This window comes from Rhinopithecus roxellana, chromosome 3, assembly GCF_007565055.1.
Source record: "Rhinopithecus roxellana isolate Shanxi Qingling chromosome 3, ASM756505v1, whole genome shotgun sequence".
NCBI classification, from domain to species: domain Eukaryota; kingdom Metazoa; phylum Chordata; class Mammalia; order Primates; family Cercopithecidae; genus Rhinopithecus; species Rhinopithecus roxellana.
The window spans coordinates 116,005,283-116,020,255 of NC_044551.1; the positions used below are offsets into that span (position 1 = coordinate 116,005,283).

A 14,973-nucleotide genomic window follows, 5' to 3' on the forward strand; every position below is an offset into this window, starting at 1 on the left:
AGCTCTTAGAACACCCTAAATGACATTTTTTTATTAATCTTGAATTCATTTTTCTGTAAACAGTGAGATAAGGAAATATATCTTTGTTCCAAATGACTTCTTCACCCAACATCATTAATCTTTTTTTCTAAAATATACAATGCCATCTATTATGTATTGAAATCTAATACATATTTGGGTTTATGTCTCCACTCTTTGCTTCATTGATTTGTCTATTTATTTACTGTTTTGATTGCTGAAGTGGTAAAGTAGGTTTTAAGGTCTGGTAGGGCTAGTCAAACCTCTCATGACTCTCTTCCTACTTTTCTTTGGCTATTTCTGGCATGTTTATTTGTTTCATATCAACTTTAGAATCAATTTATGTAGTTCTTTTAAAAAGTTTTGTTGATGTCTGGGCGCAGTGGCTCACACCTGTAATCCCACTTTGGGCAGCCAACGCAGGCAGATCACAAGTTGAGGAGTTCTAGACCAGCCTGACCAACATGGTGAAACCTCGTCTCTACTAAAAATACAAAAAAATGAGCCGGGTGTGGTGGCACATGCCTGTAATCCCAGCTACTCAGGAGGCTGAGGCAGAAGAATCGCTTGAACCCAGGAGGTGGAGGTTGCAGTGAGCCAAGATCATGCCACTGCACTCCAGCCTGGGTGACAGAGCAAGACTCCGTCTCAAAAATAAATAAATAAAAATAAAAAATAAAAGTTTCGTTGATGTTTTCATTGAGATTACATTAAATACCTAGATTAATTTAGTGGACATTTGATAGCTTTGTACAATGGCTTTTGCCATCCAAGAACACTTATTCCACTTGTTTCAATTTTCTTTTATTTCCTCTGTGGAGTTGTTTTGTTAGTCTGTTTTCACACTGCTATATAGAAATACATGAGACTGGTAATTTATAAAGAAAAGAGGTTTAATTGACTCACAGTTCCCCATGTCTGGGGAGGCCTCAGGAAGCATACTACCATGGTGGAAGGCAAAGGGCAAACATGGCATGTCTTACGCAGCAGCAGAGAGAGCGAGCGAGGGGGAAAGTGCCACACTTTTAAACCATCGGATCTCTTGAGAACTCACTGATTATCATGAGAACAGTATAGGGGAAATCTGTCCCCATGACCCAGTCACCTCCCACTGTGTCCTTCCCCTGACATGTGGGGATTAAAATTCCACATGAAATTTGGGTGGGGACACAGAACCAAACCATATCAATTTTATAATGGTGTTCATGTAAATCTTGAACATTTGTTTGAATGTTTAATATCTTTTATTGCTGTTGTGAATGGGATCCTTATATTATGAATGGGATCCTTAAGTTTTCTAACTGTTTCTGCCTGAGTACTCTAATGCTTATAAATATCAATGTTGTACCTAGTACCTTACTGCATTCTTCATGCTTCTAATACTTTTCAGTTAATATTTTTGGAGTTTTGAGTTAAACAATTTAATTTTCTTTGACGAATGATAGCTTTACGTCTCTCATTCCATTTATTAATAGCTATTTCTCTATTTTGTCTATTTTCATCTGCTGGTGCTTCATATTAAATGATGCCATTGTCCCTCAGTGTCTGTGGGGCATTCATTCCATGGTTTCTCACAGATAGCACAATCCTCACATACTCAAGTCCTGCAGTTGACCCTGAGGAACTTGAGGATACAAAAAGTTAGCCCCCTGTATTATCAGGTTTCACATCCAAGGAAACTGTATGTTTGATCCACATTTGGTTGTGAATGTGGAACACTCAGATATGGAGGGGTGACTGAATTTACTGAAAAAAATCTGCATGTAAGTGGATCTGTGCAGCAGTATTCCACGGTAGCAGGAGTTAGCCTTGTATGTTAATTGTTTTATCCTTTACTTTTTCTTAGTAAATGGAGATTGTGGTAGCATTAGGGCTGCTTATAACTCAGAGTTTCTCTGCCTTCTCGCCTGTCTCAAACAGATTTGTACCAAAGTGTATCACTGTGTGCTATGCCAAATAAAGGATTGTTGGCTGGGCATGGTGGCTCATGCCTGTAATCTCAGCACTTTGGGAGGCCAAGGCAGGCAGATTACTTGAGCTCAGGAGTTCAAGACCAGCCTGGCCAACATGGTGAAACCCTGTCTGTACTAAAAATATAAAAAATTAGCCAGGCATTGTGGCGCACACCTGTAATTCCTGTAATTCCAGCTACTCAGGAGGCTGATGCGCAAGGATCACTTGAGCCTGGGAGGCAGAGGTAGCAGTGAGCTGAGATCGCACCACCGCACTCCAGCCTGGGCAACAGAGCAAGACTGTGTCTCAAATAAATAAATAAAATAAAGGATTGTTGTTTTTACCCTCGGGGCAGAAAGAGTTCTGCTCTGGAGAACTGTTTGTCAGCTTTCGTTGATATCTTCAGCTGCAGACGTTATTTTTCATCAGCTTTGCTTACTCCTGTTTGACCTCGACTATTTTTTGGCAACCTTTCTAGTGTGTTTAGGAGTTTGGTATCTCTTAGTTTTGTTGGATATGAAATTTGTCTTGATTGCTCAACGTTCTTATAGTGGTTTGGGGTGATTTCTGAGAAGCAAAAGGAAACAAAGATGCCTAACTCCGTGCCTTAAAGTCAGAAATCGGGAGAACATTTTAAACACAGTGGTGTGGGTAAAAGTCAGATGGGGAGAAGCAGGATTTGCTGATAAGAAAATTGAGGCACTGTATATACACTATTCATTTGGCAACCTACCTATGTGATGGTACTGTAGAGGTAAAGAATTCACAAAGACTTGCAGCCTAATTGGCATGAATTATGTTTTCAAGTTAGGGAATATCTGAGCTTATTTAAAATCCTATGGAAGGGAGACATTGAATATCTGGAGGCTTAGTGAACAGAATTAGAACCTAGGAATATGGATGTATTGGAACAAAATCACAGGGGAAAAAAAGGCTTCCTAAGGTGCAGAATTAGCCCCCATTATAATTTAACGGTTGCTCTCAGCATTACTTAAACTGCTTTAAAATAGTTAATGTCTCCATAAAGTTATTTCTAAGTAAAAGAAGCAACATTGGCCGGGCGCGGTGGCTCAAGCCTGTAATCCCAGCACTTTGGGAGGCCGAGACGGGCGGATCACGAGGTCAGGAGATCGAGACCATCCTGGCTAACACGGTGAAACCCCGTCTCTACTAAAAAAAATACAAAAAAAAAAAAAAAAAAAAAAGAAGCAACATTGTGTTGCTTGAAGTTTTTTTTTAAGTTGAATGTCTATTTTGTGGTATTATTCTGTCACTTAAATGAAACTGTAAAATAAATGCTATGTAGGTGTACAACTATAGGCAAACATTATAGTTCCTCCGAAAGAAGTTCTTGTTGTAAGATCAAGGAGTCTCTTATTTATTTTTTTCATAGTTTTTCTCTGTTTATTTCAATATATTAAAATATGTCCCTTGTTATTTTTAGTTTTATTAGAGAAAATGGTGTGTATACTGACCTGAGTCCACCTCTGCTCCCAAGTTTCTTTTTAATGTTTCTTTTCTCGTCTTTGGCAGTGGCTTGAACCTGGCATCTGTAGCACGACTCAGAGGCACTTGGGAAAAGTTACCAAGCAAATATGAGAAACATCTTCAAGATCTACAAGACATTTTTGATCCATCTAGAAACATGGCCAAGTATAGAAATATTCTTAGTAGTCAAAGTATGCAGCCTCCAATTATTCCACTCTTCCCTGTTGTCAAGAAAGATATGACATTTCTACATGAAGGTATGAAAACATTATTTATTGATGTTTTACCGTATGGTTTATCTAAAGTCTACCTGAATTGATTATTGTGTATGATATTTTTCCTCTTCTATTAACTTGGTAACTATACACTATTTTACCATTTTTCTAGTGTTGAATTAGATGTCATTCCATACATATGTGTTAATTAGTTTAATATTTATTAGTACTTTTTTCTGTATCAGATAATGCAAGGAACTTAGACCACTTAAATTCCATTTGCTCGGCCGGACACAGTGGCTTACACCTGTAATCCCAGCACTTTGAGAGACCAGAGCAGGTGGATCACGAGGTCAGGAGATCAAGACCATCCTGGCTAACACAGTGAAACCCTGTCTATACTAAAAATACAAAAAATTAGCTGGGCCTGGTGGAAGGTGCCTGTAGTCCCAGCTACTTGGGAGGCTGAGGCGGGAGAATGGCAGGAGCCTGGAAGGCAGAACTTGCAGTGAACTGAGGTGGCACCACTACCCTCCAGCCTGGGCAACAGAGCGAGACTCCATCTCCAAAAAAAAAAAAAACAGTTCCATTTGTTCATCTCCTGATGTTGTTGCAGTTGTTGCTGTGCTCTTAACTCTCAGAAGATATTGTTGCTTAATAAAGTATTTAACCTTGCCTGTATATTTACTTTTGTTGTTGTTACTATTATTTTTTATTCATTCTTGCATTTCAGAGCTTCCATATTGCTGGGCATAGTTTTTTGGCCTTATAGAACACTGTTTAGTATTCTTCTTAAGTGCTGGTTTGCTGGTGATGAATATCTCTTAATGTTTGTTTATCTGAAAATGCCTTTACTTCATTTTCAGAGAATTTTTGGTTGTCAGCTATCTTCTTTGAAGGCTTTGAAATGACATTCAATTGTTCTGTGCCTTCCACTATTAATGTTGAGAAGTTAGCTTGCAGTTTTATTTGCTGTTGGTTTAACTGGTATCTGCCTTTGTTTGATATTGGCTGTTATGATTTTGTTTTTTCTTAAGTTTTTCCTAGTTTTGCCTAATATGACTTAAGTGTGGGGTTTTGTTTTTGTTTCTTATTCTGATTGGTGTTTATAGGACAACTTGAAATCTATGGTTTTATATTTTCCATCAATTTTGGAAAATTCTCAGTAATTGTATATTTTATTCTCTCTTCAACTGTCTCATCTTCTGGTAAATTCATTACTGATGTCCTAATTCCAGTTATTATGTATTTTTTTGTTTTATTTTACAGCTTCCTTTTTCTTTTTTTAGTTTCATGTTCTTTTCCAAAGTTCTCATTCTTTTTTCATATCTTTGAACATATTCAGCATAGTTATTTTAAAGTCTGCCTCTAATAATTCCATAATCTGGATCCGCTTTGGGTCTTATTCTGTTTCCTCTTTTTTTCTTTTTCATTTCTGTCATGTTATGTTTTCTCCTAATGTATCTGGTTATTATTGAAAAGTGAGATTACAGAAATAATCTCTCTTTTTGAATGATGTTCCATATCTCCAGAGAGGATTAAAGCTTGCTTCTGGCAGGCAGTTAGGGGTGCTAGAATTCCAAAATCACTTTAATCCGTTTTGATGTAACTTAACAACAGACTTTTATCCCAGTCTACATTCAGTTTATCCTTGGTCTCAGTATATGGCTCCTCAGAGTTTCAACCAAGCATTGGAGGATTACATGGACTTAAGTTGCTTTTCCTTTTACCTCAAAAGGCAGGGTGTCTGTACTTGGTTTTTCAGCTCATTATCCCTTTCTGAAATCAGATATACCTAGGGGCAAGCACGGGGAAATGCAAAACTTGCTTCTCTGCATTTTTTTGTACTTTTGTCCAGCTTTTCTGATCTCACCAGAAGTGTTGTTCTAATTATGTAGTCTTACTGCCTCTTCTTTCATTATCACTCAGTTTTCATAAGGAAATGTTACGGGCTTCAAATATGTTTTTCTGACATGTTCCTTGAAATATGTTTATGTAACTTGAGAGTATTCGTCATGATTACTTTGTTTCCAGCTTGTGTTGAGACTCTGAACAATTCAAGTGTCCAGTGTATACGTGCTATTTACAATGTATATGTGTGTTCAATTTTTACCATATATTCCTCAGTCTTGCCTTCAGGGCCTTAGACTCTGACAGACCTCAGGGTCTACCTCAGGAGATAAATGGGGTCATGCTGTGTTATAGACAAGTGTGAAAAAACAGTGCTATAGACGTCTGGTTGCCGTCTGTTTGGGATTTTTGTTTTGTTTCGTTTTTTGTGGACTTTTTTGAGTTGAGATCTCACTCTGTTGCCCCGGCTGAAGTGTAGTGACACAGTCATGGCTCACTGCAGCCTCAAACTCCTGAGCTCAGGCGGTCCTCCTGCCTCAGCCTTCCAAAGTGCTGGGATTACTGGTGGGAGCCATTGTGCCCTCAGCCCATGAAACTGGTTTTAGAAGCCATGCACAGTTTATCACTTGACTTTATTCATAACCATCACTCCTATATGGAACACAGTATCTCCTAGTGGCTCATCCCCTAAGAGCAGGGTTGAACCATGTATGGGTATATCAGTTCTTAAAAGCAGAATTGGCACTGTGATAAAGAAGGTCCTTCTGTGTGCCCCTCAAGATTACCAGCTTGACTTTTGCTACTTTTATGTAGATAATTTAATTGTGAACTTAAACATTTATTTTCATTCTATAGGAAATGACTCCAAAGTGGATGGTTTAGTAAACTTTGAGAAGTTAAGAATGATTTCCAAGGAAATCCGCCAAGTTGTTCGAATGACTTCTGCTAACATGGACCCAGCTATGATGTTTCGACAGAGGTAGGACGTTGAAATATGTAGAAGTGTTAGAGTGGTGTCAAGGGCGATGTAATAATAATTAACATATTTATCATTTATTGATCATATTTATTCTACCTTGTGTTATATGCTGTACAAAGTGCTTTATATATGTCAGTTTCATGTAATCATTTATCATAATAACCATAACAGGTAGGTGGTATTAGCCTTCCTTTTACATATTAAGAAACTGAATGAGGCTCAGAGTAGTTTTTATATAATTTGCAAATATTTGTATGTGGATAGTTCTGTATTACTGTTCTTTAAAACATCAGCAAGCCGGGTGCAGTGGCTCACGCCTGTAATCCTAGCACTTTGGGAGGCCGAGGTGGGCAGATTACGAGATCAGGAGATCGAGACCATCCTGGCTAACAAGGCGAAACCCATCTCTACTAAAAATACAAAAAAAAAAAAAAAAAAAGATTAGCAAACAAATACAAGAAAATTGCTGGTATTCGTCTTGTTTTCATCTCGTTTCTAACCTAGTTTGTAAAGTATTAGTCTGACTGGGTCTTTTATTTTTACTGAATATTTTAAATATTCTGTTTCTGTTTAATTCATACTTCATTCCTGTAAACCATTTTTCTTTTTTTCTTTTCCTCAAATTACACTGTGTTTCATTTGTATATAAGTTTTTATTACATACAAATGAACAGAATGTAGAAAGTGGAAATTTAATCATCCTTTACTAAAAATGAAAAATTTTATTGTGTTCTGTATTGACCTGATATTTTAAGAATGCTTTTTAAGGTTCATTTTTAATGTAATAACAAAAGGCTTCCTCGACTTACATAAAATTGAAACAAAGTATGTTGTTAAAACTATTCCTAGTAATTTTTGTAATTTTCAGGGTGTAAATAAGACATTGTGGTTTTAATTTTTGATCTGATTTCCTTTGGGGCCTATAGCTTCAGTTCACAGGGACGTTAAAAATGAAATAATGTACAGAGGCCAACACAATTTCTGTGGCTTAAAAAAATATACTGTGCTAAGGAAACAAAAATACTTGATATTAGGTTGGTGCAAAAGTATTTGTGATTTTTGCCATTACTTTTAATGGCAAAAATTGCAGTTACTTTTACCCCAACACAATACTTTAAAAACCAGAGTTGAAATTTTCATAACCCAGTAGAACCAGTGATACACTGGGGTTTTTTTGTTGTTTGTTTTGTTTAAATTGTTGTTTAGGGGTCTTTGTTTGTTTTTGAGACAGGGTCTCTTACTCTGGTTGCCCAGGCTGAAGTACAGTGGCACTGTCTCGGCTCACTGCAGCCTCAACCTCCCGGGTTCAGATGATCCTCCCACCTCAGCCTCCCAAGTAGCTGGGGCTACAGGTGCATGCCACCATGTCCAGCTAATTTTTTTTTTTTTTTGGTAGAGACAGGGTTTCATCATGTTGCAAGTAATTTATCTGATGGTTTCTCTGATTTAGAGATCCACAAAGTATGGAAGGAAGGAGGGGGTGTGCCAGATCTCCTCTTTCCTACACATCCCACTTCTGCACCTTGAGAATCACTACATTTATTGAAAGATTTCATTGCTTAACAGTGTGGGGAAGCAGAAAACAGTAAGAACTAGGTACCAAAGCAAAGAAGGGTTTTTTTTTGTTGTTGTTGCATGTCCTTGTACAGTGACCCTAACACTCCCTGTTGTCTTATATGGACCTCTTTTTTACTCATGCATGTTAACATCCTGGTTCCTGAAGACATGATGAATTTGTGACCCTGCCAGACCAGTTTATAATGTACTAAGTACTAGCCATACTTCAGTAATGAGCCAAGGAGAAAAACTGATGAGGAAATTAATAAACATGGCTGTTTTCTTGGGAATGGCCTGGATTGAATAGAATAAGGTGTTGGGGGAATATAAAAAACATCTGTATTAAAGATTGGACTGAATTTTTCCTGAATCAGTTTTGTCAGCCAGTGCTAAAATGTAATACCTTTCTTTAAGCAAACAGTGTCCATTTTGGTGGTATATGAGTATCTAGTTTGGACGAAGTAACCCCTTTTAACAGTAATCAATTTGCAGACCCTAAAAAATAGAATCTTTAGTCAATCAAACAGGAATGTGAAGATATATAGTATTATGAAGATTTTAATGATGTATTTTTACCTACATTTTAAGTTGGATTTGCTGGTCAACATTTCTTACAAGACATCTTGTCAGAGAAATTTCTGCACTTAAAAGTGAAATGTTGTGTTTTTATGTCCCTTGTAATTTCATTCTGTCATTTAAATGAGTGGCCCAAAAATCTTGCCAGAAATATGTTCAAAAATTCTATTCCTTTAAGGTCTTTTCCCTTAAAAACTTTGAATTCAAAATTTATATTATAGTAAGCAAATATTTTTCCTTAAGCTTATTTATATAAGCTTCCTGATAAATTGGTAAATTAAAGCTTCCTGATAATTGGTCTAAAGCATATTTTTATAAAGTATTTTGGAGATTTTTTGACCTTCTGTATATATTCATATTACCCTCCTGCCTTCCATTAAAGTCATTTTACTGTTAAGCTATAATTTTTTCCTGATAAAATTTTTCTGTTCTTTTCTGTCTGCATAGTTCCTCTGACTCTCAACTGTTGTCTTTTTTCTGTGCTTTCCTATTCAAACACATGCTTCAATGTTTGTGGCTCTTGCTTACAGGAAGAAGAGGTGGCGGAGTCTGGGGTAAGTGTAGAGATGAACGCAACTGGAATGAAGGTTGTGCGACTCTTAACATATACTGCATCCTTTTCATTAATGCACGCACATAAAGTAGCATGAATTCTATTAACCCTGTCAGCCTACATTCCTGACAAATGCCTTCTGCTAACAAGGTGAAAGTAGTGATAGAACTAGCTATTTTTCATTTATTTTTCCACTGTTGATGTCCTGTAAGTCCTTTTTAGATTTTAATTTAGCTAGGTCATTTAGATGATGATAATGAATTTGTTGTGTGCTTGCTATGTGCCATACATTGTTCTAAGCACTCTAAACGAATTATCTTACTTAATTCTACTACTACCCTATAAGGAAATACTGTTCTTTCCATGGTATGAATGGGAAAGGTTGAGTTGCCCAAAGTTTTAGAGTTCATTAATGGTGGATCCAAACCTAGGTAGTCTAATTCTAGAGTTCACACCACTTTCTTTTATTCAAATGCCACATTTTATTAAAGTAAATATGTCATATGAATGTATAAAAATGAATGAAAGATGTGTTTATGAAGGTTGCATTTTCCATCCGTTTTCCAAAAAGAGGCAGCCCTTATCCAAGCTGTACTATAAAATTGAAGTAGAAGATGATTTTATTTCCTCAGACCCACTAATGCCACTTACTTGTAGCATTGATTGAATTTTACTTGAAATTTTTACCAGCTTTAATTGAAGACTCCCTTATCTTTAAAGTTGTGATAGAATCAGCAACTGCCACTGTTTGTTATAGATTTAGGTCTCTACTTCTACATAGCTAACATAGAATGTTAAAGATCTTATAAATCATCTATCTAGTCCTTTCATTTTTAGATGAAGAAAGAGATGACTTTTGTGGATGAAGGGATTGCATAAGAAGAATTTTGTTATTTTAAGACTTGTAGTGAACCATGAAGTTAGAAGCTTTTATTACATGTAAGAAGAATTTTTTTGTGAGCCACCTTCTTTACTCGAGTCTTGTCTCATTTGTGGTCTTGTTTTCTGTCAATGCTTGATGAACTTGACTTTCCTTCTATTTTCTTTCTCCCTTTTCTGTGTGTTTCCCACGTTTTTTCTTCTGGATCATAAATTTATGTCTTGGTCTCTTTTGGCTCTTCTCACTGAAAATAGAAATTGATACCTGGCATTACTATTATAAAGAAGAATACTTGGACAATATCTTTTAGTGGGCGTTGGGTGTGTTTGAATGACTTACGTTAACATGTTTCACTGTTCATTCAGCTTTAGGGTTGCACTGTGTGATGCTTGCAAACATTAGATATATTTATTTTATATCGGAGCATTTTCTGTTTTCAGAGTAGTTTAGAAAACATTTTACTGATATTTATCACAGTGTTTTTGTTAGAATTTTGTGTCTCTCCTAGATTTGTCAACACCTACTTTTTTTATATTAACTAAGATAAAATTATTAAATATTTGTGTTAAAATTTGCTCCTAAATAGCTGCAACTTGATTTTACTGCATTTCTTTGAATTCAAGACATCGTCAATTGTTGGGCATATTGTTCTTTTATCTACTACTAAGGAAAATCACTGCAGTGTCCTGTTACCACTGAGAATTTCTACTTTATGCTTATTGAAGGAGCTCTTACGGACTTGGCTATGGGTTTTTATCACAATGTCAACACTGAATTTTTAAAAATCAATATTTTCATTCACATAAAAAGGATATAAGCAAAGTAAATTGGTTTAGATTTTCCTAAAATTTCTTCATATTCAAAATATGAATCTTCTGAAGTGTTTTCTTTTAGAGTCATTAGCTTCTGAATTTTGTTTTCCAGAACCCTCCTCCCCCATACAGTATTGCCCTCTGTGCCATCCAATGTGTTGGTAATGCACCATTTCTTTGAAGAACCACAAAAGAACTGAAAGCTGCTAGTGCTGGGCTCTCAGGATAGCTTTGGAAATAATTAGAGTTAGTTTTCTCTTGTCACTTGCTTTGGGAATGTTCTTGAACTTGTCAGATTTATTACTTCCTTATAATCATTTGGTCCGTGGAGGTTAAAAGGCTAATTCACTAATGTCATTGGATTTTCTTTCAAGCCACTCTGCAAGTTTTGAGGTTCCTGCATGTGTAAATAATGTCTTGTCATAGTTTCTGCCAGGCCAATAGCAGTTGAAAGTTGCCACTGAGTGTAAGATATACCCCTATTTGAGAGATCTTAAAATGTGAAAGAAAAAAATGCCATAACACTTTTTCAACTATATTTCACTTAATTTACAATGAAAGCATTAGGATTTTAGTATCTTTTAAAGTAGATAGATGAGCACTATGGTCTTTGTATTTAGAATATTTTTATATAAAAACGAAGCTTAATTTAGAACCTGTAGATAACCATATTATTTTGGAATGGTGAAATAAAATACCATCTAAATAAAAATTATTTAAGAATTTTGTATTTGTTAGACTTGTTGGAAAGGACAAACATCATTGCAGTTGCTGTTTTCCATTGGTTCTAGGTGCAGTCATTGTAGGATGTTTGCCAAAAAGAGTAGAGTCAGGTGAAGCTGTAGCTTGTTTGAATTGTGGTTATTTCCACCAGCTTGCAATTCTGTCACATTCACAGGCATTACAAAAGTGATGTCCCAGATCCTCAGTTGTAGAACCCAAATATTGCCTAACCATTCCATATGTGAGTAGAAGCATTGAGTTTTTCCTGCATTCTGATTTCTGACTATATTGAATTGCGTATAAATGCTGTAAATTTTCAGCTAATATGTTATTGGTAGTTCTCTTTGAGTTTTGGCCAAAGTAATGGTTACTGGTAAAATTGGTTAACATGCTCAGAGTGGGCCTGCTATAATGGTAGCGGCAATAGCATGTCGAAAGCAGAACAACAAGCAAAACTACTTTAGAACCCTCATTGCTAAAGAACCCTGGTTCAGAGATTTGGCTGAGGACGGACTTGTCCTGGTCCAGACTCTTGCCATATCTTCAATGCGTGGGTGGCCTCCAGGACCAGAGGAATGATTTTTCTTGTTACTGTTGTGCCATGGGTTGCATAGGCACAAACACAGGCCTGTTGGAATATGCCACTCAAGGGGGCATTGTTATCCTATTCTTTTGAATTCTGTACTTTGCCAAATCCTGTTCTTAATTCAGAACATCACCATATGTGCCAAATTACTTTGCATTAATGCTCTTCATCTTTTAACAAATTTACATCAGCATGCAATAGCATTAACAGAACAAAATCTTTTAATCTTCAATCTATGCTTAGTTCTCATCTCTACAGCCCCTTATTGTGATTTTCATCTTCTTACAGGTCACTGAGTCAAGGAAGCACAAATTCAAACATGCTGGATGTTCAGGGAGGTGCTCACAAAAAAAGGGCACGCCGCAGCTCTCTACTTAATGCCAAGAAGCTGTATGAGGATGCCCAAATGGCAAGAAAGGTGAAGCAGTATCTTTCCAGTCTGGATGTAGAGACAGATGAGGAGAAGTTCCAGATGATGTCATTACAGTGGGAGCCTGCGTATGGTACTTGTGAGTATGAGTTTTCATTTATGTGACACTAAAGAGTACAACAAAATAAAAATTTACTTCTCTAGAATTATGCCTAAGTCCCAAGAAAATTAACTTTCACTCACAAAAGATTACTGGCATACCTTAGGCATCATGTGATCCAATTAATCACTTACTGAATCCCATCCATTCCTGATGCCTACGCTATCCAAAAAGAGGAATAAGTAGATCTTTAAGAAGCTTTGTAAGTATTTTAAAAACTGGATCATTATAAAGGAGGCTTTCTGTTGGAGAACACTTTTACATTCATCCCTAAAGAGTAAACATAAGGGGAATTTTTACCTCTTTTTATTTCATGGATAATATGTACCAGCTAGAAAATATAAGACATTTGATTAAAACACCAGTGATAATAGGTACCTTACAGGTGCCAGTAGTAAGGTAAAACAAAAAGAATCAGACACATTCTGATATTAGGTAGTCTCCAGAAAATATGAAAAAGATCATGTTCTCAATATGAATTTTTTTAATTAAATACAAGCAAGAGAATGCATATATCTTTGGATCAAGGAAATTATGAGTTCTAAGAGCAAAAATCGAAGATAATGAAATATATACTGTTATAACAAAATAATCGTAATTCTTAAGTTGTAGATTAAGGCCAGGCATGGTATGTCACACCTGGAAACCTAGGCAGGAGGATCGCTTGAGGCCAGCTTTCACAACTCAAAGAGACCCCATCTCTACAAAAAAAAAAAAATTAAAATTAGGCGAGTGGTAGTGCTAGCAACTTGGGAGGCTGAGGCAGGCAGGTCACTTGAGCCCAAGAGTTTGAGGCTGGAGTGAGCTAGGACTGTGCCACTGCTCTCCAGCCTGGGCAACAAAGTGAGACTCAGTCTCTAAAAAATAAATAAATATAAACACACACACACACACACACACAGTGGGTTAAATTTGCCCATAAAAATTGCAATAGAATTTTATTTCAAAATTCCTAATTGACAAGGGGTAGTAATTATCATGGATTGACCCTAAGATTGATAAACGATATGGTATTTGCATAGTAATTTTTAAAAGTATGTCAAAAGAAATAATAGAAAACAGGAAGTGGAAGTAGAACCAAATACTGATTTTTAAAATTTCAGTTTTGACAATTTTTAAATAAGGGTAAGGAGCCTTTTAATAAGTGCTATAATCAAAACAATATCATGAATGCTTCTACATAGAAGAAAAGATTTGGAGTATGATGGGAAGAATACCTATGAAAGGATAAAGGCAGAATTTGAGTTTCATTTATTACCATTTAAGTAAGATTTTCTTCATCTTTGGTCCCTGTTTTCTCGAATGTAAAACTTTGGCAAGGGTTGGGAGTAGATTTTATTTCTGTGATTCTTTCTACATCAAAGTTACTAAATTTGGAAAAAGAAATTTTTAAAAGCTAACAGTTACTGACAGCATTCTACATTCTGGCTGCTACATGTTAAATAGTACATGTTAAAGGTAAAAGCTGAAAGAGTATATAGAACCTTTAACATTTATTCATGTTTTAAAGTTAAAAGCCACATACATATTTATTAAAGCCTTCTGACCCTGCTTTGAGTCATCATCAAAGTTATTTTTTCCCAAGTAATTTGATATAGACTTAATCATCTTGTGGTTATGAAACGCAGTTTATATGCACTGTCATACCTTCCTCTTCTTACACCCACCCCAGACTTGTGTCTGTCTTTTCTCATAACACTAAATGATGTCCCATGCTACATATTTAATATCTGTTTGAAATGAGAAAATCTTTAGGCCTTTCTTTCTTAAACTGGATTTGAACATTTAGTTCAATGCATGTTCCTTTAATTTGGTTTGAGTATATTTATAATGCATAATTGATTTTTAAATGTTTAAATAGTCACTCTCCCAAGCCCAAACAATAGTGGATTTCTGAGCATTATAGAATTTGGTTCTTCCTAATTAATTAGAATATATGTGGTTTTTGTCATTCATCTGTGAACTCTTTTTATTTTTAAAGTAGGCTCAGATTTTTTTTCTTTCTACTGTAGCAATTATTAAAATAAGATGTCATTGATTAGTATTGACCAATCAATGAGAGAAGGATGAAAGTATTTCATGGCTCTAAACAAAGATGATAACCTCTTGGATTCAATTAGTTGGTGAGCCACTGCATATTTTCTCCTAGGGTCCATGCATTTTGACTTTCTAAGATATTCTGTGATTCTTATCACCCCACATATTGTCTAGCTGTCTTAATAAAAGCATAATAGCTATTATAGCTGTGTTGA

General features: G+C 35.9%; 1 protein-coding gene across 3 annotated transcripts in view; it reads left to right on the plus strand.

Annotated features, from left to right (window-relative positions):
- RAPGEF6 (Rap guanine nucleotide exchange factor 6) overlaps positions 1-14,973 on the plus strand; it is a 234,450-nt gene that overhangs the window by 198,294 nt on the left and 21,183 nt on the right. For all 3 annotated transcript variants that reach the window (XM_010381558.2, XM_030926750.1, XM_010381559.2), the window contains 3 exons: positions 3,505-3,716; positions 6,381-6,504; positions 12,480-12,700. In XM_010381558.2, the coding sequence (XP_010379860.2) occupies positions 3,505-3,716; positions 6,381-6,504; positions 12,480-12,700 (557 nt within the window). The remainder of the gene's footprint in view (positions 1-3,504; positions 3,717-6,380; positions 6,505-12,479; positions 12,701-14,973) is intronic.